This window comes from Anopheles merus, chromosome 3L (assembly GCF_017562075.2).
Source record: "Anopheles merus strain MAF chromosome 3L, AmerM5.1, whole genome shotgun sequence".
NCBI classification, from domain to species: Eukaryota; Metazoa; Arthropoda; class Insecta; order Diptera; family Culicidae; genus Anopheles; species Anopheles merus.
Window position 1 is genome coordinate 36,282,126 of NC_054085.1, and position 24,462 is coordinate 36,306,587.

The 24,462-nt window shown below is 47.9% G+C and overlaps 6 protein-coding genes across 17 annotated transcripts in view; 4 read left to right on the forward strand and 2 right to left on the reverse strand.

Moving 5' to 3' along the window:
- Positions 1–1,135: 1,135 nt before the first annotated feature.
- On the reverse strand, positions 1,136–6,811 carry LOC121599967 (rho GDP-dissociation inhibitor 1). 4 transcript variants are annotated; one of them, XM_041928135.1, is made up of 6 exons: positions 6,554–6,811; positions 2,780–3,007; positions 2,585–2,694; positions 2,400–2,514; positions 2,067–2,075; positions 1,136–1,653 (listed from the first exon to the last, which is right to left on the reverse strand). In XM_041928135.1, exons 2-6 carry the CDS (start codon positions 2,958–2,960, stop codon positions 1,457–1,459), a joined length of 612 nt encoding a protein of 203 aa, XP_041784069.1. In that variant the 5' UTR covers positions 2,961–3,007; positions 6,554–6,811; the 3' UTR covers positions 1,136–1,456. The 4 variants fall into 4 exon arrangements, with proteins under 4 accessions (XP_041784069.1, XP_041784070.1, XP_041784071.1 ...); XM_041928136.1 differs by lacking the exon at positions 6,554–6,811 and adding an exon at positions 6,071–6,242; XM_041928137.1 differs by lacking the exon at positions 6,554–6,811 and adding an exon at positions 3,138–3,155.
- A 74-nt stretch (positions 6,812–6,885) lies between these two features.
- LOC121599968 (chromosome transmission fidelity protein 8 homolog) lies at positions 6,886–10,645 on the forward strand. The gene is made up of 3 exons (XM_041928140.1): positions 6,886–7,085; positions 10,036–10,177; positions 10,245–10,645. Exons 1-3 carry the CDS (start codon positions 7,066–7,068, stop codon positions 10,587–10,589), a joined length of 507 nt encoding a protein of 168 aa, XP_041784074.1. The 5' UTR covers positions 6,886–7,065; the 3' UTR covers positions 10,590–10,645.
- On the forward strand, positions 7,167–9,937 carry LOC121599960 (general transcription and DNA repair factor IIH helicase subunit XPB). The gene is made up of 3 exons (XM_041928126.1): positions 7,167–7,647; positions 7,722–8,137; positions 8,203–9,937. Exons 1-3 carry the CDS (start codon positions 7,262–7,264, stop codon positions 9,855–9,857), a joined length of 2,457 nt encoding a protein of 818 aa, XP_041784060.1. The 5' UTR covers positions 7,167–7,261; the 3' UTR covers positions 9,858–9,937.
- A 306-nt stretch (positions 10,646–10,951) lies between the features above and the next one.
- LOC121599328 (serine/arginine-rich splicing factor 1-like) lies at positions 10,952–11,654 on the forward strand. Its single transcript, XM_041927062.1, has 2 exons — positions 10,952–11,079; positions 11,145–11,654. The coding sequence occupies exons 1-2, from the start codon at positions 11,029–11,031 to the stop codon at positions 11,397–11,399; spliced, it is 306 nt and encodes a 101-aa protein (XP_041782996.1). The 5' UTR covers positions 10,952–11,028; the 3' UTR covers positions 11,400–11,654.
- Positions 11,655–12,292: 638 nt separating this feature from the next.
- Positions 12,293–24,462, reverse strand: part of LOC121599325 (diacylglycerol lipase-beta-like) — a 29,263-nt gene continuing 17,093 nt past the window's right edge. For all 5 annotated transcript variants that reach the window (XM_041927051.1, XM_041927052.1, XM_041927053.1 and 2 more), the window contains 9 exons: positions 18,156–18,253; positions 17,837–18,049; positions 17,628–17,740; positions 16,460–17,012; positions 16,243–16,366; positions 13,781–14,284; positions 13,556–13,711; positions 13,381–13,493; positions 12,293–13,308 (listed from right to left, as the gene is read on the reverse strand). In XM_041927051.1, coding sequence (XP_041782985.1) covers positions 13,122–13,308; positions 13,381–13,493; positions 13,556–13,711; positions 13,781–14,284; positions 16,243–16,366; positions 16,460–17,012; positions 17,628–17,740; positions 17,837–18,049; positions 18,156–18,250 — 2,058 coding nt within the window. In that variant the 5' untranslated portion in view covers positions 18,251–18,253 and the 3' untranslated portion in view covers positions 12,293–13,121. The remainder of the gene's footprint in view (positions 13,309–13,380; positions 13,494–13,555; positions 13,712–13,780; positions 14,285–16,242; positions 16,367–16,459; positions 17,013–17,627; positions 17,741–17,836; positions 18,050–18,155; positions 18,254–24,462) is intronic.
- Positions 14,292–17,513, forward strand: LOC121599326. Of its 5 annotated transcripts, none has more exons than XM_041927056.1 (4): positions 14,292–14,529; positions 14,606–15,342; positions 15,398–16,003; positions 16,069–16,266. In XM_041927056.1, the coding sequence occupies exons 1-2, from the start codon at positions 14,457–14,459 to the stop codon at positions 15,187–15,189; spliced, it is 657 nt and encodes a 218-aa protein (XP_041782990.1). In that variant the 5' UTR covers positions 14,292–14,456; the 3' UTR covers positions 15,190–15,342; positions 15,398–16,003; positions 16,069–16,266. The 5 variants fall into 5 exon arrangements, with proteins under 5 accessions (XP_041782990.1, XP_041782991.1, XP_041782992.1 ...); XM_041927057.1 differs by having other exon boundaries at positions 15,437–16,003; XM_041927058.1 differs by having other exon boundaries at positions 15,786–16,003.

The window sequence follows — 24,462 nt, forward strand, 5'->3', positions numbered from 1 at the left end:
ATGTAAGAATTGTATAGTATTCTCTCTTGCCCTGTCCTGTCGTCTTACGCTATTCAAATACAACGCACTACACTCACACAAAACGCACACACACACATACACAAGTGCGCAGAACCCAATGGCTAGTGAAACATAGCAGTGATTTATGCGCTGCAAATCCATTACGTTACGCTCCCAATCTGAGCCCTCTTCTCTCTTCCGCAGACTCAGATCGTTTGGTGCGCTAAAATCAGCTAAAAACCTTCATCGCTTCATTCACACTAAAAAACGGGCTCGAAGCAAACAGGAAAGGAGAACTCGCCACTAAGAAAAGGGCATTCTCGCTGTATAATTGCACTTTCATGTATTGCGGTGAAAGTGTTGATGAATTTCGCAACTCAATAGTTCAAAAACGCAAGTAATAAAAATGCACACATGTTTTACCACACGTCGCTAAACGGCAATAATCGCTTCAATTCACAAACTGGATAGTTTTTAGAAACAAAATGGAATAAGCATAAATGGGAGCTTTTTGCACAGCATATTCTCTACTCTACACAACGTGCAAAATAAGAAAAAAAAACAGGAGAGCAAGCTTCTTGTTTATGCCTGAATGCTGATTTAATGGCAAATACTGAAGTAAACACCACCATCACAATCACACAAAAGGTGGATGGGGGGAGAGGGAAAAGAAAGGAGCGATAATACAGACAGAATGCAACGTTCATGTTGTTGTTTTTTTGTTTAAAGCGATTTAGCGCTTGTTTCCTCCTTTCGGCTGATTTTTACATTCACACTTATTGCTCTGAACTGTCAGCGTTTTTTGTAGTCTCATTTCTCATGCTTTGCTTGGTTTGTTTTTGTTTTTTGTTTTGTATTGTTCTACCTTAGGAGGAACCTTTATTTCTGCCCCGGCTAGCTATAACGTCTGCATGCTAGTTACTACTACTACTACTATCTCTTGTAATAAATTCTTCTTACGCCCGCGGATTGAGCGTCGCCTTTATTAAAACAAAGAAAGAAGGGGAGAAAAAATCTTGCAAAAACAATCCTCCGACCTGTCCGTGTGGCACACTGGATTTCCTTTTGCCTTCTGCATGTTCACCACACTTTTGCTTGAATGAATGTGCTCATTTGCTTTGCTTCCTCTTTTTCATCTTTTCTGGCTCCCTACACTCTCCTGCTTATCAGAATCAGACCCCCCTCTCCTTAATACACACACACCTGACGCTAACCACACACTGATATAAGCATGCCAATATTCCCGTTTTTTTGTTCTGTTTCGTACCTCTTTATCCACACTAATAATAATGTTTCTTCACACAAACACACGCTCTCTCTCTCGCTTTCTCTGTCTACTCTACCTTCAACTCAACACGCACGTCTGTTGCGGGGAGGGGCTTTTTTAACCGGGTAAGGGGAGAGCAGTGTCCTGGTACAGTAGAAGAGTTACGGGTGGAGGAAGGTGGTTTGCATTTTACTGCCAGTCTTTTTTAATCTCAAAACTCCAGTCCCACTTCAGGTGCTCGTTCTTGTCGTCGTCGGTGAAGAGGGAGGTGACGGAGTAGGTACCGCGGGCCATCATGCCGGACGGGGCCTCCTCGAACGGGGTGGTGTAGCTCTGGATTTCCTTCTTTGGTGGATAGGAACCAACCATCTGGACCATTTTATCGACTGAATCGGGGGGTGGGAAAACAAGATTATTGTAACAGTCGGGCAAGATAATCGAGGCAGGAGAAAGGATCGCATATAGGTATAACTAACACGGAAAGCAAAGCATTTGTTGGTAGGGAAAGCGTAATAGCAACAAGGATGGAGAAGGAAAGTCTGGAAGGATTGGGAGATCAAAACGAGCTAACATAACTCGATCACTGTTCATCTAAAAGTAATCGTATTTGATATACACTCTGTTTAAGAGTGCAAAACGTGTATAAATTCTAACACTAACAACACTCGGATTAGAAATACGCTTAAAGTGCCAAAAATGTGCACACTAATAACAAATCAGCATATCACTAATTGAACATGTGCTCATTCCTATAGTGAGCGTTTTAGTACGAACTTCTACTCCCTCTACTAGTTCTTACCATGGATGGCTTTAACGAGAAAAGGTTTTTTCAAGCCACACACACATCCCGCATGAAAAAAGACGGTGAAAAGGAATAAATAAAACAAATCAATCAAATCACACATTACCATCTCGGTCGAAATGAAACGAGGAAAACGATATTGGAAAGGGAGCAAATGGCAATGAAAATATGTATGAAAATGAACAAATAATGAAAAAAGGGCGTTCATGTTTCGTCCATTTAAACATGACACAACCAGGGCAAAAGGCAATTCAATTACACCAGTACACACAACACTTGATATGGATTATTGTGTGTTAAAACTCGTTAAAGCGAACTCCGCGCTCTTACCTGGAACGCCCATTCGGTAGGTTTTCTGCACATACTTCAAACCGTGCACAATCTCCCGCTGCACTACGAAATCGATACGAATTTTGTACTGAATGCCTTCCTTAATGACGAACACCTACAATAGAAATAACGTTGAGAATGTTAGAAAATATTTGGAATCCTTATCGCACTATAAAGCGACGTACATTCTTTTTCAGCTTCGTTAAATCACCAGTCAAATCGAGCTCCATCGGATCACGATCGGCCACCAGCAGGGCAAGCTTTTTCACGATCACCTTCCGTGGATCGGATTCATCTGAAAGAACGGGAGAAAGAAAACCGTATTGGGTTAGTAAAACAGTTTACTTTCTTATGCGTAAAGCATCGTGTTATCAACGCACCAAAGATAATCTTTTCCACCTGTGCCTCGCCGAGCAGTGCCTCCTTGTACTTTCGCAAGCTTTCGTCCTCCGCATCAGCGGCCATAATTTCCTCGATCGTTTTCTGCGGCGGCGGCTGATAGTTGCTGTCGTGTTCCTCCTGCTCCACCTCCGCGGGATTCATTTCCTTTTCGGTCGACATTGCTTACGGTAAGCAGTAAACACTGTTTGCTGAACTCGTTAAAGTAACTGCAGAACAAAGAGAAATGGGTGTGATTAAATTACTGTTGACTGAATCGGTACAATATTTCCGTGTCGTTGATGTAGCAGCGTGAAGAAGTCAACAAGGTTTCAACAAACGTGTATATCATGAACCAACGTGTATCAAATCGGGATTTGTTTCTTCTGGGCGATTAGTAAATGTATACGCTATTAGTAATCCATCGCGTTGCTCATTACACACCACAATACACACACACCCAGCTCACATCGATTTCATATCGCGCGTTGTTTCTTATCACAGCGCAGTTTAACACAGAAAATGATAAAAACCAACCCAAAAGGGCGTGTGTGTGTCTGTATTCCCTCTTCCCCTATGGAAACTTCTTCAACCAACCGAAATGAATTATTTTTTGAAGGAGTTGATTCGGCATGAGCATGACATTCGGTGGGCGACAAATTTATCTGACCACAGCCCACCAAACAACGTCACAAAACGACCGCGATAAGAACTTTCGCGTCCACAGAAAACGGACCGCATCATGCACCACACAGCACATAGAAGAGCTATGAGCTATATTTTATTATTTCTCCACGCACGTATTTTATTGTTCGATGCAAATGGACAAGCATTGCGCACATTTCATTCCGCTGCGAATAAGCGAACGCAAATGAACGCACGCGTTACTTCAGAATATTGCAATTCTTGTCTTTTTTTTTTCCTGTCTTTGCTGCATCGCCACAAGCACATCGGGGGGAAAAGGCCGATGCGAAATGACAACACTCCGACCATATTAAAAGTAATCAATAAAATTGATCCGATTCAGCTGCCGTTGCCGCTTGGTTTCAGCGCACGAAAGCGGTGATGATGGATGTGCCGCCGACGCCGCCCGCCGCCAGACACTGAGACCTTCACTTCATTCCACTCGCGCCTCTCCGGTCCCCGCTTTTGGGTGTTAGGCTCTCTTAAAAAGGCAACCTACCCAGCACGCCCGGGTGTGAGGAGACTTCTGTTGTGGATGATTTACCCTGTGCGGTTGAGCAGAAGTGAATCATTTACATGTGTGTGAGTGTACAGGGACCCTCTTTTTTGTTTTCATTGGGTGTTTCTTCCGCCGGTTCATTGCATAAACCGCAAGGCGTAAAGTCCAAGAGCGTCCACCGTGTTTATGTATCACAGTGCAAAAAAGACATGCTGGCTAAAACGAAAATAGCAAAACAATAATTAAAAAAAAAATAACGCAACAGCTTCACGCATATTGTTGCGCAGATAGGCAGACACATGGGGCAGCAAAGATGCTTTCGCGATTAGTCATCGCGGTCGATGCGCGCCGTGCGAACGAAATTTTAATGCACGCATGCACGAAGAAACTGTTCCGGATGGGTTGGCTGGCCGATCATGATCCCATACATCCATATACGCACACGGTGCACGCCGGAATGTACGCAGGAATCGCTCCGGGATGCATAATAATCATGCTGTAGCCTTCCGTCCGTGCATGCTTTGATGTGTTGCGGGTTTTCCTTTCGTTCGATAGTGCTCCCCAAGCATGTGTGTTTATGGGATCTTTTTTTCCCGGGAAATGAATGCCATATTTTCCTTTCTTCGAACCTTAAAAAGCACGCAACAACGATTAGCGGGCCTTTTTGTAGAACGGAGCGAAAATACCGACAGACATTTTCTTGTAAATAATTTCCTCCCTTCTCATAAACATACTGAACCCGTCGCCGCCGGCCGTATCTGTGTTGGCCGGTCAGAGGACAAGGGAATGTTGCGATGGCAACAAACACCTTTTACACCCTCTGCTTCCCGTTACCGTCAATTGACAATGGATGCAACCACACTAAGTACACTTTGCTGCTCTCGGTGCCAAAAAAATAATCGAAGGTGTGAAAATCTCATTCCCTTTAGGTTGTGCTGGGTGGTGTTGCTTTCCCGACAGGTTGGCGAGAAGGTCAGAAAACGTTGACCATGATGGAATTCTCTAGAGGGGGGAGCAGGAGGGACGGTGGGGTCTGTATCCAGAGTAAGACAGAAAACCCCGGCACGTCCGAATCTAATTTTAGGATAATGATGCTTCTTTAGTGGAGCTCGGTCGTAAAAGGGGGAGGCAGGATGATGTGTGTATGTGTGTATGGTGGGCCAGCCAAAAACTGAGCCGAAAAAAGCATGTACCACACACATTAGAGTACTCGCCCCCTTTCCCCCATCCCCACCACACACACATACACACAGCGTGTTTTTGGAACAAAACGCATTCGGGTGGAAAGCGGAAGAGAGGGTCTGAAACAACACTCCGTAGGATGAGGGAAGAAGGAGGAACCGAGAAGCGCCATCAGCACGCCTTGTGCGTTTGTGTTCGCTAAAATCATTTTCTCGAAGAGCCAATTTTGGTTGTTTTTCGGGCGCGGGTGGGTGGGTGGGTGGCTGGGTGGCCACTTTGGCCTTTTCTGTCGTTCCTCATTTTCCTCTGGATGGCTCACCCCACCGACAGGGGGCGGGGAGTTGGGTGTGTACATAAATGCGTTTCCTCTCAATGCCGCCCGTCGCCGCTTTTCGTTAGTTTTCCATCGCTGCTCCGGTCGGTCCGGTCTATAGGGGCAGTTTCATGCTTTATTGGTTCTGCCTCGGCACATCGTGTGAAGTTGGCTGTATGTGTGTGTGTGTGTGTAAGTGTTGATTCATCGGCTTTCCGGCCGCCGCCTGCTTCTCCATGCTCTTAAAGGTAATCCGGCAGCAAAACCGGTGCGATAAGAAAGATCCGGAATGTTCAGTGGGGAACCTCGTCACTCGTGCTGCGGATTCCGCCAGCGTTCCTCCTCCTTTTCTCAACAAACGAACATTGTTTGCGATGGTTTTCCTTCAATTTTCACCGAATTGTACAACTTGCAATAATGCACTCTGGATGAGTCACACTTGGAAGAGCTTTGAAAGTAAAGCACAGCTGCAGACACACAGGGCACACACGCACACAACTTTACACGTGCGGCAACAAATATTTTTTCCGATAAATGTGTCACCCCCACCCCCACTCTCCACTGGACTTCGACAAGAGATAAAATGCAGTTGCAGCAGAAAACAATGCAATTCACCTTGTTGTCGCATTCACACTTTACCACACCACCACCACCACCACCAATACCTCCACTACCACTACAGACTCTTCTTCCAAAAAGCGAGCGAAACACGGTGATAACAACGGGACACCCCCCTCTAAGGGAAGGGGAAACCAATCGAAGCAGCCGCACGGCACGGAACAATCGCGATTTGCTTCCACCGCCACACACACACACATACGTAGTCACGTATTTGCACGTAAAACACACACACGCAGAAGGCACAGGGCGGCTTCGACAGAGGCAAGCGAAGGAACCTTTTCAAGGAACAATCGACCGCACCACACACTCACTCACGAGGCGAGAACAAGAAGAAAATGTCCCCTCACGCCGAGCCAGAATGCAATGTGAATGTACGTACGTATGTGTTTGTGTGTGTGTGCGGCAACAGTAGCCTCAAGGGAAATGACTGACAAAAAAAAGACCCACACGACAAAGGCGTAAACAATCCAGACGTACCGTACAAGAAACAATAAAACGCACACGCACGAAACTAAATCACCGAATAAACGATAGCGCGCGGAAAAGAGGGGTAGAAGAAAACGTCGAGCGACGCAGCTTTTCCGGCACCGGCCGTGTTCTTGTTCCTTCCTTCCGTACGCACACACAAACACACACACTCGCTATACACGCGCTGGCGATTTCGCGAAAACTACAACAGGACGAACCGAACGAGCGACCAAAATGCGTTTTGTCTCCTCCGCGGGGGTTTCTTTTTTGGCGAATGGTGCGATGATGGATGGCAGCCGAACTGTCACCGCGCGGCCGCCCGTAGGAATGTCAAAAAGCCGTTGCGCCGCGAGCGCCCTCTGCGGGCAAATGGGGCGAAGCTGCTCACAGAAACGGTGCGCGCCAAAACGCGTTTCCAGTTTGTTTCGCGGAAAGAGAGGTGAACTCTGTGTGTTTGTGCAAACATTCCTGAGATTCAGTGCGACTAAACGATTGCTGTAGTGTGTGGAGTGTAGCCGGAAATGCCGATTTACATAAGAAAGTAAGTAAAACCGCCGATTTATTCCTGTTTCCATAAAACAAGCGGCTGGAGCGAAGGAAACAAAAACCTTCGCCGTGCCGTAGCTGTCAAACTGTGCTGTCAAAAAGTCGGTCGTGTTTGTTGACGAACGGGCAAACGGGAGAGCCGCTCCTGTGCATTCGCATCGCCTTGCCACGATGGGTCCTCCGAAAAAGTCCTCCAAAAAGGATAAAAGTGGTTCCGGATCGGGCAGTGCCAGCGGGTTCGTGGAGAACAAGTGGAACAAAAAGCGACGGACGGAAGATGAAGCGTACGCCGCGTTTGCGGACGACGACGACAGCAACCTGGGCGAGAGTGACTTCGTCCCGGATGCGGCCACGAAGAATGCGGAAAAGAATGACGATGCGATCCAGGAGGATGAGTACGGGGCAAAGGACTATCGGTCGCAGATGGAGCTGAAGCCGGACAACGAGTCCCGGCCGCTGTGGGTTGCGCCGAACGGGCACATCTTCCTGGAGTCGTTCTCGCCGGTGTACAAGCACGCGCACGACTTCCTGATTGCCATCTCGGAACCTGTTTGTCGGTAGGATACGGGGGAGAAGGAGTGGAAGGGAGTATGTTTAATATTGAAATAATGACTGTGTTTGCATCTTTCAGCCCGGAGCACATACACGAGTACAAGCTGACTGCGTACAGTCTGTACGCGGCCGTGTCGGTCGGCCTGCAGACGCACGACATTGTCGAGTACTTGAAGCGACTCAGCAAAACAACCATTCCGGAAGGTATCGTAGAGTTCATCCGGCTCTGTACGCTGTCGTACGGCAAGGTGAAGCTGGTGCTGAAGCACAACAAGTACTTTGTGGAGAGTCCACATCCGGAAGTGCTGCAGAAGCTGCTGAAAGACCCGGTCATACAGTCGTGCCGGTTGCGCCGCACTGAGGAGGAAGGTGGCGATGGGTTCATAAAGCAAACACTGGAGAAGGGGAAGGGAATAACGGCGTTCGGACAGACGAAGCTAGCTCCCGGACAAACTACGCTGCCGGCCCCCGGCGCAACAACAACGGAGACGGGAGGTAGGTGAAATTGGGGGAAAGTGAGCGAGGAGTTGATGATTCATTAACCTTGTTTGCCTTTTTAGAAAAACTTGCGGAAGGTAGTGAAACGGTCACCGAAGAAGCGGCCGTACCGGAAGATATCACCAACTTCTACGACAAGATGGACAACGAAGAGGAGGAGGAGGAAGCAAACCTAAACACAGTTTCGTTCGAGGTGAACCAGGAAAAGATTGAAGTGCTGCAGAAGCGCTGTATCGAGATCGAGTTCCCGCTGCTGGCGGAGTACGATTTCCGCAACGATACGATTAACGCCGACATCAACATCGACCTGAAGCCGGCCGCCGTGCTGCGCCCCTACCAGGAGAAAAGTTTGCGCAAAATGTTTGGCAACGGGCGGGCCCGATCCGGGGTGATTGTGTTGCCCTGCGGTGCCGGCAAATCGCTGGTCGGCGTAACGGCCTGCTGTACGGTGCGCAAGCGTGCCCTCGTGCTCTGCAACAGCGGCGTGTCGGTGGAGCAGTGGAAGCAACAGTTCAAGATGTGGTCCACGGCGGACGACAGTATGATCTGTCGGTTCACGTCCGAGGCGAAGGATAAACCGATGGGTTGTGGCATTCTCGTGACGACCTACTCCATGATAACGCACACGCAGAAGCGTTCCTGGGAGGCGGAACAGACGATGCGCTGGCTGCAGGAGCAGGAGTGGGGCATCATGGTGCTGGACGAGGTGCACACGATCCCGGCGAAAATGTTCCGTCGTGTGCTGACCATCGTACAGTCGCACTGTAAGCTCGGACTGACCGCAACACTGCTGCGAGAGGACGACAAAATAGCCGACCTTAACTTCCTGATCGGTCCGAAGCTGTACGAAGCGAACTGGTTGGAGCTGCAGAAACGTGGCTATATTGCCCGGGTCCAGTGCGCTGAGGTATGGTGCCCGATGGCGCCTGAGTTCTACCGCGAGTATTTAATCGCGAAGACGTCGAAAAAGATGCTGCTGTACGTAATGAATCCGGCCAAGTTCCGGGCTTGCCAGTACTTGATACGCTACCACGAGAAGCGCGGCGACAAAACGATCGTCTTCAGCGACAACGTGTTTGCGCTGAAGCATTACGCTATCAAGATGAACAAACCGTACATCTACGGGCCGACGTCACAGAACGAGCGGATACAGATCCTGCAGAACTTTAAATTCAACCCGAAAGTGAACACGATCTTTGTGTCGAAGGTGGCTGATACGAGCTTCGATCTGCCGGAAGCGAACGTACTGATTCAGATCTCCTCGCACGGTGGATCGCGTCGTCAGGAGGCGCAACGTTTGGGGCGTATCTTGCGTGCGAAGAAGGGCGCTATCGCGGAAGAGTACAACGCGTTCTTCTATACGCTCGTGTCGCAGGACACGCTCGAGATGGGATATTCGCGCAAGCGGCAGCGGTTCCTGGTGAACCAGGGCTACAGCTACAAAGTGATCACGCATCTGGCCGGCATGGAGAGCGATCCGGATCTGTTCTACAAGACGCGCGAAGAGCAGGGCCAGCTGCTGCAGCAGGTGCTGTCCGCGACCGATATGGACTGTGAGGATGAGCGTATGCCGGGCGACGGGACGGGCGTGCCACGACCGGGTGGATCGAAGCGTACCGGTGGGCTTAGCTCGATGGCCGGTGCGGATGATGCGATCTACTACGAGCGCAAGAAGTCGGCCCATCAGCATCCACTGTTTAAGAAGTTCCGCTGCTAGGTTTAAGGCGTGTTTATGTGTAGTTCATTAAGATGCAGTTCTCAATAAAAAGAGGATCGGAATTTGGTCTGTCAAATTTATATTTACTTGTTAAAAGCCATGTTACTTTTTATATTATTCTAGTATTTAGTTTATTTGAATTGTACTGTATTATATTATATGAATCTTTTATAAACAGTCCTTCCAAAAATGGAGAACCCAACAGCACGCTGGAAGAGTGGAGCATCGTGGAGCTGCAGGGTGATCTGGACGTTCGAGGCGATCGCATCATGGCTGGACAGTTCATTGGTGATCTTCTCTACAACAAATACGGCCAACCGGTATGTTATCCCTTTTCAGCGGGAAATCACCAGATAAATAACTAAAAATATGCCTTCCCTTCTTTAGATTCTTATCATTGGCCATCATATACTGCAAGGAAGGATGCAGAAAATCGACAAACCACTGCTGGTGGTCGAAAAGTGCGATCTAAACCGACGGGATGACGATGATGACGACGATGAAATGATGCTGGACGTCAGCCAGCTGCCGATGACGCAAGGCAGCGAGCATGAGCTGGACTCGACGGCCCAATCGGTCACCTCGAATCGCACCGTACTCGACTCGACCGTTGCGATCGAGCACAAGGTGGTGCCGAAGGTCGAGTACCGGGTGCGTGCCGTCGTACGGAGCAAAGTATTGTTCAAAGCGCGCCCCAAACCAATCATTGCAAACGTTTCCAAAACGGTGTAACATTGTTGTAGTTTATAAGTAAAATATAAGCTTTCTTAAATGTACTAATTAAGGTGTAAATGAGTCACACCGCCGTCGCCCTTGTGGCGTTGCGTGCCGCGCGAATCGGTAATGCGCACATGCCACACCGAATATCACACCGATTGGGGCCGTATCTGTTTTTTTTCCGCCCAACGTGACATCACATTAGTGTGCATCATCACGGTTTTGCATTTCCTGTTAATAATTTTGCAGTCGCTGCGAGGTGAGCTTTACAATGAAACGATCAGACAAACTGCTCTGCCGGAAAAGAGGCATTTGTCACAGGTGCCGGTGTTTCTGATACCAATCTTCAGTGTGCTGTACTATAAAAGGCTCCTTCACAGTGGCTTCGAGCAAGCAGCTACCCACTGACAGTGATCACGGTACGTTAACACACAGGCGAACGGAGCGAAACAACATGAACAAAGCAATTGGAGCGATTTTTCTCCTAGCGATGGTGGTGCTGGTGGTGAGTTGAATTTGGTAAAAAAAACGTAAAATGTTTAAATTTAAAATCGTTTCCATTACTTCTAGCACTACGCATCCGCTGAGCATAAGAAGCCGCAGGACACGCTGACTCGCATCGACAATGTGGACGGGATCGAGATGATCAAACCGCTCGACGATGTGCTGAGCGCGATGGAAGGCTTGCGAATGCGCCGTGCTGCCCAGGGTGGTGGTGGCGGTGGTGGCCAGGGACAGGGCGGACAGGGCGGTAAACAAGGTGGCGGCCAGGGTGGTGGACGCCGTGGACCACCAGACAACAGCCAGGGCAGTGGTGAAAACTAATGCCACCGTGAGCGCTGAGAGGAGTCCACCGATCGCTCTTCCTATCAAAAACCATCGTAAAATCCTTTCTTTAAAGTATGATCGTTGGTGTGGTTTTGTTTGGTTTGAATTTTAGAAAACGGAGCAAATTGGTGTTCCGTTCCGTAGTTCGTCTGTTCTTACTAGCCATTTGAACTGATTTTTAGTTGTAGAGTTGTTTGAAATTGCACCCCAAAAAAACATGTTCGCAAAATAAAACACACATAATTTATCAAATGCAGATGCAGTTGTGATTGAAAAATGGATTTAAAATATGTTAACCATCAGCACCCTTCGCCAAATGACTTTAGATGACTCTCTCCTGCTCTTCCAAACCACCATGTAAGCTGCTTTTGTTCGGATTTAAATATACTAAAATGCGCAAAAAAAAACACAATTCTACACCAGAGAGAATATTTATATAAAAATACACACACACATATACATATACATGCAGGGACGGGCTCGTATCCGGTAGTCATTATTTTACTAATAATTAAGACCGTTTCCTTATCTTCTCTCTGTCTCTCTCCTTCCATTTCTCTTTCGTATGATTACGCCTAAACACTATCGACAACAAAGGGCTTCGTCGTCGGAATTTCTTCTTCGATAACCTTAAAAAAAACCAGACACAGCGCGCGGTATTCGAAACTATTAAAAACACGAACGAAAAACAAACAAAAAAAACACGCACAGACTTTATCGGAATGGAAAACGCTTATCTTTCTCCTTGGAAACAAACACAATAAAACTTCATAAGTTAATAAATACCTTACGTTTCCGTTTTGTTCTTGTTTTTTTTCTGTTGGTTGGTTATTGTTTTTAAAATCAATTTTAACTAACTCCTAATTACCATAAGGTCTGTGCTTTTTTTCTTTTTGTATCAATTTCCTATCACAACCAAGTAACGAACATGAAAAGAATCAGCACACTGCGCGTTGGAATTTTGGTGGATTTGGCTTCTTTCTCTCTCTCTCTCTGTCTCTTCCTCTGTGTTCGGTAGTAAACATGAATAAACAGGAATGAAGTAAAGGAACCAGGATGAAGCGGATTTGGATCACACACGATCACACAACTTGTCTTGGCTTTTTGCTAAAAAATTATAAAAAAAATCACTTGCGCGTTTCGTATTTTTTCTCGTACAAGACTGCCTCTGACTGTCTTCCCGTTCGCACTTAGGTACTACCTAGGTACTACTATCACCGCTACGTATTAGGGAATGGGGGAAGAAGGGTGGCAGAGTCCGACCGGCCGGTTATCTAAACTATCTAACCACTAGTATAATACATTAAAATGTGGAATGTTAATTTGGCTGCTATTCTCGCTGGAATGCTCTTTGTCATAATGCTTAAAGTCAATTTGCGTTTTGTTTTGGAGTGATGGGCGGACACACAAACATGCACGCAGCTTAACGACCGAAAGGACGGGAATTAGTAGTGTAATATCATCATCATTACTAGGTGGTACTTCGTTTTCGTACGCTGCATCGCCCAAAGGTGGATGGAAAGATATGATGAACCATTTTGTTCCACTTTTTTACGTCCGGAGACACCCGGGGGACCAGGTGGTTGTGGACCATCAACCACAAAACAACAACCATATATCATCCCACGTTTGGGCAAGATTCACATTCACATAAGGCACTGTTCGGTTTGTTACATCCCGGTGGTTCCGTTTCGGTTCCCGCCCTGTGTCCCGCGGCGTTCATATTTCATGCAGCGACAGCACGGACCCGTTGTGCGTTTTCTGGTCCTCCAGGATGGTGGTGAGCGTTTTGAAAACGTTGTCCGGCAGATGGTCGAGCAGCATGCGCGGCATCACCTTCAGCTCGGTAAAGTCTTCCGCCGTGGCCCACCGCATCTCGTACGTTGGTCCACCGCTGTTGGATTTCCTGTTGGATTTGGGAGGTTAAGATGAAGGATAAAAAAATGTTGAAAATCAAACTAACGACAAGGGAACTTACTTTTCGAGTTCTGTTTTCTTCCGCCGCACGATGTGCAGTATGCGGCCGCCGGTGTACAGGCGCGTTTTGGCAAACCGGCGTAGAGAGATTTCGCTCGACAGTAGTCCACCCTCCTGGAACGATATAAAGCAATTGAGTAAATCCGGTTCGAAGGACTAGTTTTTGTGCAACTTACCGCAGTGGCCACCGTCTGGATTGGGCGCTCACCGGACAGCAGTGGACTTTGGGCGGCCTTTTTCGTGATTTCCGTCACATCGTGCCAGGTCGTTTCGAGATCTCGCGATGGCACCCCAAACAGCGCATAGCCAAACCCGTTCAGCATGATGCGCCACTGTGCAAAACAAGAAGCCAAAAATAAGTAAAAAATAACAAAAAAAACTCACAACACACACACACACACCTTTGGCAGCTTACACGCCCGTATCGTTTCGATAACGCTCGTGCGCAAATTCTCGATCGAATCCACGCCGAGCCGCATCACGAAATCGTCCCCGACACCGATCGTGAACGCGAAGCTCTCCGTACAACGGGCCGCCTCCCGGCTCAACAGTCCCGCCGGCGTAGCGAACGCGTACACGCGCAAATCCGGAAAGCGACTGCGCAATTTAGCCGCCAGCAGAATGGAAACGCCCGCACCGAGACTGTGCCCCGTCAGCACGAGCGTATACTCGGGATAGGTCGCACAGATACGCTCCAGTATGTTGCCCTCGCGCAAACGCTTCAGCATACAGTCAACGCCGGCCACCATGCCACGGTGAGCGGACGAGTCCGGTGGCATGCCGGGTGCATCGAAGCGTTCCGCATTCGCGACCAGATCGGTAAAGACGTCCCGCATCGACAGACTGCCCCGGATCGCGATGACGATGCTTTTCGTACTGTGATCCGCCATTATGCAGAATGGTAACTGTAGGGGAGAGAGAGTTAATGGAGAATTAGAATCTTGGAAGTACTATAAACATAAAGATAGGAATTTCTCATTAAAATTGCTTTGAGATGTGCTAATGAAGGGAGAAAAGTCATATAAAAGCACTGAAGCTGACTAGTCTGAGCGAGAGACATTCATCACTACTCGGACCATGGACATCTGTTTGTTTGTTCTCTTATTTGGAACCGTCACCTTGTCTGTTCTTCCTTACATCCAAGCTGATAGTAAGAGACAATATCATTCCACATCTTCATCGCTTTCAACACTCCAATATCGCTCATCATCGCTCCTCCATTGTAGGTCTCGTTGTAATTTCCAAGCGCTACAGCAACAACTCCTACTCCTGCTTCGTACGCCACACCAAGGACGGTCTCGAGTATCATTTGGCCTACAATGTGTGCATCTTGGACCCCTCCACCATCAACAATGGCACTGCAGTTCCCAACAATCTGGTAGGATCGCTCCACTGCCTACTCTACGAGTGTACCTTCACCGCCGCCGAGCTGATGTCTGCCGATGGCCAGCTGGAATGCTTCCGTCATATATACACACCACCCGCGCCAGTGCTCGATCGTTTCACCACCTACAGAAAGTGGCCTGGTACGCCGTTCTCGATACCGCGAGAGAGACGACTTGGGCGCACGAAGCGTGACTTCAGTTGGGTCACCTTCTTGGAGAAGATCTCGTTCATGGGACGGCATCAGAGCACGGTTAGCAAGCAGAATGAAGCGTACTTTCATTACAACTTTATGAACAAACCATCGAGTGGTGGTGGAGGTTCTGTTGGAGGTAATCGTCCAGTACAGCCATCTCCGCCGGTTGCCGATACCACTACACCAGCCATACCAGGACCACCGATTGAACCGTTGGTTGCAGAAGCTTAGCAGGCGTTGGAAAATGAAATACATAAACAGTGGTTCCAAAACAGTGTTTTCAATGCTTCCAGGAACACAAAACATCGCTGGAGGACTTCAATTTTTACACCAATTCGAACAAAAGTCAAGATCTCTTTAGCTAGTTACAACCGCTGCTTCCAAGTAAGTACAGGAACATCCAATATCCAATGTCGCTCACCAAAAATAAATCAACCAGGTTCCCCAACCCTGGACTGACACGCTAAAACGACATTAGCCTCGAAAAACTGTCAACTCGCCTCCAATTGCCGCCTTCTAATCTAAAATGGGAAGAGCGTGAAAGGTGTTGCATTTCACAGCGCATGACACCTGTCTTCCTCCCACATCAAAAACCTGAAACGAAACGGCTGCAGCTCCGATAAGACCCGCCACTTTTTCTACGCCAAAAACACTGTTCAGGGAAAATTGCCTGCACCATGTTATTCATAAATTATTGTAAGTCTTTCTGAAAAAAAAACCGGTCCTAAAACCACCGACGGGTGTAGTTATCAGTTCCGACCTGTGACGCTCCGTTTCTCCGTACGTGGACGTATAAAGCGATCACTCGCACCTCACTCAAGTGTCAGTGTGTTCTGTGTTGTTCTATTCATACCACATCAACTCGTAAGCTCGTTCGTTGCCATGGAAATCATTTGCTTGAAACGGTGCTGGCTTTCGATGCTACTGCTAGCGATGCTGATGGGAGTGATCTGCACCGGTGCACCGTTTCAGTGTGACGAAGGAGCAGAAGAAAATGCGGAGGAAACGTACGGAAAGCTGCAATCAATTCCACCATCCACTACCGGTAAGGTTCCTGGCGAGAATTCCCCAAAAAGTGCTCTTGGGTTCTAATGGAACTTCTCATTCCAGAGTTTGCTGGTCTGCAAGACGAACCGGTAGGCTTTGTGCCTTCGAAATCGCAGCACGACATGCTGAAGTCCCGGAACTCTAAATTTCTCGGTGTAGATCGCAGCTCGGAAGAGGAATGATTGGGGAAGATCGTGACGTAGGAGGGGGAATAAAGCAAGTGTGGTCTCGTCTTACCTCAAATACATGATTTTTGAATGACGCGTGTAGTACATCTTCACTTCGCAACCGGGACGTGTACCGTACGCCGGCCAGATGACACAGGCAGCAGTTGTCATCGATGATGATTTGGGGTTTTCGTCTGCAATACAAACACAAGAGAGAAATCCGAGACGTTTAGAGTCAATTCTACCTGCCTTTCCACCCTGTATTTCCCCGAAACTCATTTACTTACCGGAAGCACGCACAGCACGTCATCTTCGGTATCAACCGATAGGGCCCCGTGCAGCAGTTCAGATAGCACACCATCGGCCAACCGTACGCGGCCAGCGCGAAACGCAGGAAGTGCCGCGCATTCTTGATCGTCATCCAGGCCGGTGAGGTGGCAAAGACGCGCGTAATATCGGTCGAGTAACGCGGACCGTCGTCGTTGAGCATGCGTATCCGGCGCATCTCGCGCGTTTCACGCTTCTGCCGGACGCGCAACAGCACACAGCCGGCCACAATGTCGGACGGTACGAGATCGGTCCCGCGGAACAGCGCACTCAGCAGGCTGGCGACCTGCGTGAACGCTTCGTGCCCGAACTCGTCCCGGCGCAGGCAGCAGAAGGCCCACCGGAACCGGCGGAACCATAGCTTCGACACCTTCCGGTGGATCGCCGACTCGGTCGGTCCGTTGTCGTTCGTGTCGCGCCCATTCTTGTACTTGGCCGAGCCGAGCGGGTCAAACACGATCGCCAGGCCAAATATTATCAGCGCAAACACGACCCAGTTGAATAGGACGATTGCTGGAAGAGGGTTACGAGTTAGTGAACTAGTTCAATAAACCTTTTTATTCGTTAAATTTAAATTAACATTAGACAAGCCTCTATGGAGTAGTTCTCAGATGTCTCATTCGCACAGTATCTGCGGATATGCCAAATGGTACTACTGCGCCATATTACGCACATCGTAAGCAAACAGAGTTGTTTTCTTCACCTGATCCACCTGCGGAAATAGCCCGCTGTACAGCTGAATCAATCTGGCCTCAGTTGGCACGAGGTCTGGCTGACTGTCTCTACGATCTTATTTCGCGTAGTAAATTAAAGGCTTTACATTCCGTCGGCAAAAATAGGCCAAATCTGAAGCATTGCCAAAGAATCTTAAGCATGCAGCCTAATTGCAATTAAGGTCAAATCGAATTATCTTTTTCTTGTTATTTATAGCAATAACCGATTAAAGGCCTGATCATTTAAGTCTTCAAAAGGAGCTTTGGTTATATCTGCATAGTTGGGAGGCTTGGTAAATTCGAGAGTTGAACTCATGACGTGCATGTAAGTAGTAAGAATGTGCGACTTGACAACTGTACAAACGAAATCACTTGCTCCACCACCTGTACCAATAGGTTTTGATTCGGCACTTACCTTCGATCACAGTTCGGGATACCTTATCATTGCTTCTACACTCGAACGTTCCACAGAACGCCCACATGGTGCCCAGCACGTTCAAGCCCGTTTCCGGTAGAATTAAAAGTATTCTAGAAAAGGAATGGTGAGAGAAAGTAATTATGATGGTTTCAAAAGGATGCGTGCAACCTTTTGCAACTGCAACGCGATGTTGCTGCTTAACTCACTTGATTACTAGCAGCGGCGCGACCAGCCGGCGCTTGTGCACCTCGGTAATGCTGCCCTGGGCGCTGCGATTGACTAAGATGACGAGCAGTAGTATATTTACACTAATTAACACTATCGTCCCGACCAGATAGATCCGGACCGGGACCGCATCCTCACCGCACTCCTCGGTCACGTTCCAGTAGGTGGACGTTACGCACGAAATCAGCCCCAGCCTGGCGGAAAAGCGAGGAAGAGGAAAGAAAGCGACGTTAGAAAATGGCAACCTTTTTGGCATGGCGTGGCGTGGGTGAGCATGGTACTGTACTGTGCGGTACTTACCATACGATCCGGAAGCAGATTTCGAACACGCACGGAAACACGAGGTCGTCCGAGGCGGCTAACCATTTCCGGCCAAACAGACGCAAAGCCGGCATGACCTGGGGAGAGAAAAGCGCAAACAACTGGTGGTGAGAAAATTTATTGCTCAATCATGGAAAGATGATGCAATGGCGGTGTGCGAGGGGGGGGGGTAGGGAAGGGAGAACAGATTGTTTGAATAGATGGAGCCGATGGATAAGGTTGGATTTATCTTTCCGCAACACCGTTGACGTAGTGTTGAGTACGGTTTGCAGGCTTGGGGGGGTTTAATTTTGCACGCGAATTGTAACAAGATGCTTGAACAGATACATTTTCTTACTTAATTTACTATTTATTGGTTTTATTTCAAATTATTAAACCAAATATTATAGCACACCGAAGCATAACGCTAACAGGATGGCTTCGTCGAACGTAACACATCTCGCAACAATGTTGCTTGCTGTTAACAGCTGTGCTGTGTCTCAAACCATTTCAAAGCTTCAAACGTCGAACAACGGGTCCACCCACCCAATTGCCGTTGGAAGTGACCGTAGGAAAATGTAGCAGGCAATTAGATTAAAACCACCACCGAGGGGGGCGGAAAATGCGGGCATCCATTCCCCCCAGTGGTGTGGCTCCATCCCCGGCTAATGCATATTCATACCCGTTTTGCTATTCGGAGCAGATGCTCAGCTGAACTCTTCACAGTGCACAGTGCGCTCAATCGTTATTTATTCTAGAATCCGAAAGCAAAAAACAAAAAACCAACAACCCCGCATCATAACACATTCGCATCTCGCATACACCATGGAAAGATGCGCTCGCCTAATAATCGAACCGTTCTATCTCGCGCGCTCGCGTAGATCGTGCACCCTTCCGCGGCGCTTCATTGAGCACTTCTAGCACGGGGCATCACAATGCTTTAATTAAAACCTCTGCCCGCGCTGTGGTTGGAACGGGAAAGGGGGGCGGTTTTGAGTGGTTGCATAATTGGAATTTATGGCGTAACGTTTCGCCCTCTCGCTCCCTTCTGTCCTACCGTTTAACCGGGGTGGAGTTGAGTCAGTCCATCGATTGAAATGGTTCAAAAGAGGAGGAGGAGCAGGGTTAGAGGAAAGAAGCGTTTCGGAAGGAAGATACACAGCGGAGTGGGAAATGCCAAAAGCTTCAACCTTCTCGTGCGTCCATCGTCCACGATCGATCGTTCCGTCGAGATAGGTTCTAATTAATGCCAGCAATCCCACAGCAGTGGGCAGATGCAGATGCACTAGAAAAGGAGGCAGCAGCTCACTACGGTCACCATGGGGTTGTGGGGGAGGAAATGAATTTAGGAACTCCCAGCATGGCATTCCATGGTAAAAGCAAGTACATCAAGCGACCGAACGTCACTTGCTTCTTCTTGGTCTCTGGAGTGGAGAGGGAGATTGGTGATGGTTGGTTTGAAATACGAACTGCCAGCATAAAATTGATTGCCTTAATTAGGAGAGCAAATAGCGCTTGAGCGTACGCTTGAGAGGGATTAATTCGATTTAAAACAAAGTCCATTGGGGGTAAGAGGGCGTTTAAACGACTTTATTTCGATGCTGGAGACGTCCGTAAAGGCAAGGCTCTAATCGTTTATATTTGAAGTTTTTAAAATTGTTAAAATTATTGTAACTGCGAGCAGAAAACATGAAAAAATGAAGACACATAAAGGTTCCTGAATCATGAAACAAATGAACAAATCAAAGAAAGTAAACATCGAAACATGAATTGCAAATGACAGCATAACAAACAGCAATTGAGCATTGTTTCCAATTCAACGACTTTTACGACTTTCACGACAGCATAATACAAGTTCAAAGCAATCAAAATCAAAGTAGAGATATTTACACAACGACTCAAAGCGGCGAAGAAATGTCACTCCTTGCCCTAAGTGTTTGATGCGACACGAAATCTCATCAGATTTCGATTTCGAGTTCAAGTGATCAAGACGCGACTGTTCTATTTACCTTTTCCTTTGAAATCCCAAAACACCCACTTCCGTCGGGAACGAAGTGTCCGAAATCAATGTAATGTTTCACTCTAATACCACTACTACTACCACCACGCCACGCGAAATGGATGGAAACAAACATAAACTGCAGCACAGCACGAGGTCCACACACCGTTCGAGAGTGTAAATAAATCAACATCGCGGGACGGTTCCCCTGGCGCGCAAGGGCACGAACCCGGGGCGCAGAAATGGGAAGAACAGCAATGTGAAGAAGCGACTTTTGTGCAGAACAACCGGTAAATGTCCTTGAACGACGTCGGTAGGTCGGTAAAACCAATTTCCTTGCCTCCCACGGAACGTGGTTCCACGGTCTCCGCGTATGCCGACGTTGGTAGCGATCGGAGGCTGTAATTCACACTTGACGTGTGTGTGTGTGTGTCGCCACCTCCTGTCCCTCCTTGGTGGAAGGGTGGATAAGACAGGAAGTGTCACGGTCAAAAGCTCCAGTGCCTGACCTGACCCGCCCAACGCGTCAGCGACAGCGAAGCGCGCGCAAAGAAGCGACACAAAACGCAAGGGGCGGACGGATAGTTTCAAAGGGCGTTGGTCAGAAAGGTCGTCTCCGGGCAGGCAATAAGAAAGCGAAGGGGCGATGGGAATGGGGGAATGGGAATGAATGCAAAATCAAAACGGCGTGCAAGTTCGATGGATTTGTATGCTGCCTACAGACGGAGACGGTGGGGCAACAGTTCACCTTAACCTTTGCGGTGTGCGCGGCTTATTCAACCTTTTTGTTTTCCTGCTGAAGCCACCACCGCCGCCACCCGCATTGAACTTTAAACCAATGATGCTAATGATGTTAACCCTCGCCCGTTCAAGGCCTTCCCGATAGGCGCCCCCGGTATGCGCAATTGGGATGGAAAATCAAACCAGATTTAGAAGTGTATTGCCACCGGGCAGTCTCGTGGTTCAATGGTAAAGTGTTCGAGTTAGCACGTGATAGGTCTTGCGATCAAATCTACTCTAGATCAAGCTTCCAACTCACCAAAACTTTTATTTAATTGGCTTTGAACAACCTAATTGTTGTAAAGCGAGAGAGAAGAGCCTATTAAACGAGAAATTTCATATTTAATTAACAACAAAATGAATAAAATAGGAGGAAAAGCAATAACAAAAATCATAAAAGCAAGCCAACAGGGCAGGCAGGCCCCCCCAATAGAAGAAGTAGTAAACAACACAATTAGCAGCAACACCACACAGCTTTTCCATCGCATCAACACTTGAAGGGTTTAGCCGTGTTTTCGTGTCACCATCCTGTCACACTTTTGCTCATGGTTGCCCTTACCCCATGCACACCGGTCGTACTGACACCGAACACCACCTCTGTGGCCACGTGTGCAACCAAGGATTGTGCTCGCGAGGGGAAACTATTGACTTATCGAACCTTCCCGCGCCTCCTCCACGCTTCGGGTCGATCGGTTACCACTGCTCGGTTGTTATGACCGCGTCCGCCCGTCCGTTGCCAAGGACAAGGTGGATTACAATGGGGTGACCCGAGTGATCCAAGGGTTTCCTCCTCCTCCTTCTCCTCCTCTACCTTCTCCTTCACTGCATTGCAGCACCCCTAACCGCCCACTCCCCACGGTTTGAGGGAGGTTATTAATTTAGCGACGCAGAAGATTATTGGTTTGCTTTGGATCTCTCACTCCCTTCCCTGTTGCCTTCTCCCCGCCCATCGAGCTTGTGGAACTTTTTGCCCATCTCGGAACGATGCCGGGCACTGGTGGCACTGGTGGGCGCTTAATCATGGGCAGAGCAACCAACCGCTCAATTATATTGTTGATGCTGTTGCTGGTGTTTTGTGCGCTGGTTCGCCCCCCATCATACTATTGCTCTTTGCTTGTGGAAGTGGCAGGAAATAGGAACGAAAAAAAAGAAACACGTGCAATACTGGCAAGACTTTCGTCGCAACGTGCCGCGCAACAAGTGTGATATGCTCGGTGGTGTGGTGGAGTCGTACCGTACCTACCCGGTGGCGTCGATAGAAACGTGTTCCGGTAAGCACATTGCGACCATTTCGGGTTGATTGCTTTGGCTTCGATCGAACGATACTGTAGCCAACAATATATGCAAGACATTGGGGCCTTTCTGTTGCAAGAGTTTCCCATTTCAAATTACATCTAAAAGCATTGTTGCGGGTAATTCTGTGCTTGAACTACTTTCAATTAGTTGGAAGAAGTCTTAGTAACAGAGGTTTCATGGTTATTTTAAATTGTTCCGTAATATTGCTTTGATTACTCGCAGTACTGCAGATCGCAAGAGTTCAACTCCTCAATAAACAGTACAACATAAAACGAAATTACAACACCACCTCCATGACCTCCAGAGGCCTTTCTGCCTTCCTTATTGAGCGAGAAAAGTAATTTCTTCTGCGTGAAGCAATCGTTCCCAGCTGGCGCTTTGTACTTCAACTTTACCCTTGCAAAGGCAAACCACCTTCATCCTTTTTTACAGCACACCCCGCTTTGAGGTCGAGTTTTCTTTGCGCAATTAAAACAGCAAATCAACCGAGAGGCGGCGATTTCTTACATTTCTTTAACAACAAATGTAACCCCAACCCTATTGAACCTTGCGCTTTAAAAGATCGATAAAACCTCATTTTTGCCATTACACGTTTAATGTGGACACGGGACGATGCAAAGGACACGGTCAGCGGTCGGTAGAGCGGTCAACAACATGCGGCACATGGGAAGATAATGATCGCATAAGACTAACCCCCTCCACCCTCCCCATCGCATCAGCTGGCTTCCCTTTGAAAGCCCCGTCCTTCGTGTTCGTTTATTAATCATGTACTTTTGCGTAAGGCCACAATTGATCTCGAGTGGTTGGAGATGTTTGATTGTACGTACAGGCCACAACAACAATTGATGAAACTTTACTGTCCAAGGAGGAAATCGCGCTCCGCCCCAACAGCATGCCGCGGCGCGTCGAAGGCGCGTCCATTGGAATGGAAGCGCAAGGTCCCCGTTGTTTGCGCAACGAGCGCAATCGAGGGCAGAGCAGCGATCAACGCAGAGAGAAGATGATGGTGGTGGATGCTGTTGCCTCTGATCTATCGCGCTCTTTTTCTCAGATGTGTACGGAGGTTGAGAAAAGGTACTTGCACAGGTGGAATTGGGCTTTAAAGGTAAATAACACACGCAAATGTGATTTTACAAGCAAAAGTTAAGTCTTGTACAGCGTATTCCACCCTAATATCTATGCAAGATTTATTAATAGCTGATCCAAACAAATTATTCACTGCAACATGAATATGAACGATTGGGTCGCCTAGCGCCTGACGCCTGACCATCCACCAAAACCATCCGAAATTGGGTCTAATCATTATACAGTACGCGAGGCTCATTTAGTCCAGTCCCCTCGAAGTTTGACGGCGTCCAAATTTAGACAACGCTTTACCATTCCGAGAAGCACTTAATTAAAATAACTGTGTAGGTAGATAGGTATGTAGGACATCCTACTAGCCCTCCTCCTTTACCTTAGTCCTAGTAAATCCCCTCAATAAGCTTGCGGCGAGGGCGACAGGGCAAAAACGGGGCCGGCCACAGTTATATCCCTCCGCTGTTGGCCTAACATCAACATTAAACATTTTTTAATTATCTTCGCTCTAATGCTTCCCGGAAAAAAGCGTCACTTGCTTCGTGTTGATGTACGCAAGATCTGTTGAAGCAACGAGTTCATCGTTAACCTCCGGGGTGAGTCAAATGTAAAGTTAGTTTTGCGGTTCAACAGAAGAGAAAAACAACAATAATGATACAGCACAGCAACTTAAAGCTTATTTGTAATTCACGTTTTTCGTTGTTTTTTTTTCTTCTTCAACTTAATTCCACATCCTCGCACGTTTGCTTGTACGTCGCATTGCCACTCAATGGCACATAAAGAAGGCAAAGTGCACCTCATCCATCTAAACATTGGGCTGAAATTATCCAATTAGAAAGCGCCGAAGCTTTACGACCAGACTTACTTAAAAACAGGACTAAAAACCTACCGCGAAAAAAAAACCACATCCCGAAGATCAGTGCAGGGCATTCGGGGAAGGTTAATGGGCGGCGGCAGTTTCCATAAGGTTAGAGAAGGCAAGAAGAAGATAAGGCCTTTTGCCGCGTTCCAAGCAAGCAAAACAACCAGTCCGAGAGACTTCTTATCCAACTCGAAACCGACGCCAACGTAGAGCGTTTCTTGTCGGCGCAAAAAACAAGTAGAGGGACGGGCAATTGCAATGTAAAAGCCTGGTGGGGAAAACCCCACACAACG

Coding starts and splice junctions, on each gene's coding strand:
- LOC121599960 (XM_041928126.1), top strand. CDS start 7,262: ATGGGTCCTCCGAAAAAGTCCTCCAAAAAGGATAAAAGTGGTTCCGGA. Junction 7,648..7,721: donor ATCTCGGAACCTGTTTGTCG/GTAGGATACGGG, acceptor TGCATCTTTCAG/CCCGGAGCACATACACGAGT. Junction 8,138..8,202: donor AACAACAACGGAGACGGGAG/GTAGGTGAAATT, acceptor TTGCCTTTTTAG/AAAAACTTGCGGAAGGTAGT.
- LOC121599967 (XM_041928135.1), bottom strand. CDS start 2,960: ATGTCGACCGAAAAGGAAATGAATCCCGCGGAGGTGGAGCAGGAGGAA. Junction 2,695..2,779: donor GGTGGAAAAGATTATCTTTG/GTGCGTTGATAA, acceptor CCGTTCTTTCAG/ATGAATCCGATCCACGGAAG. Junction 2,515..2,584: donor TAACGAAGCTGAAAAAGAAT/GTACGTCGCTTT, acceptor TTTCTATTGTAG/GTGTTCGTCATTAAGGAAGG.
- LOC121599328 (XM_041927062.1), top strand. CDS start 11,029: ATGAACAAAGCAATTGGAGCGATTTTTCTCCTAGCGATGGTGGTGCTG. Junction 11,080..11,144: donor TAGCGATGGTGGTGCTGGTG/GTGAGTTGAATT, acceptor CATTACTTCTAG/CACTACGCATCCGCTGAGCA.
- LOC121599968 (XM_041928140.1), top strand. CDS start 7,066: ATGCCGATTTACATAAGAAA. Junction 7,086..10,035: donor ATGCCGATTTACATAAGAAA/GTAAGTAAAACC, acceptor TTTTATAAACAG/TCCTTCCAAAAATGGAGAAC. Junction 10,178..10,244: donor ACAACAAATACGGCCAACCG/GTATGTTATCCC, acceptor TCCCTTCTTTAG/ATTCTTATCATTGGCCATCA.
- LOC121599326 (XM_041927060.1), top strand. CDS start 14,457: ATGGACATCTGTTTGTTTGTTCTCTTATTTGGAACCGTCACCTTGTCT. Junction 14,530..14,605: donor TCCTTACATCCAAGCTGATA/GTAAGAGACAAT, acceptor CCTCCATTGTAG/GTCTCGTTGTAATTTCCAAG.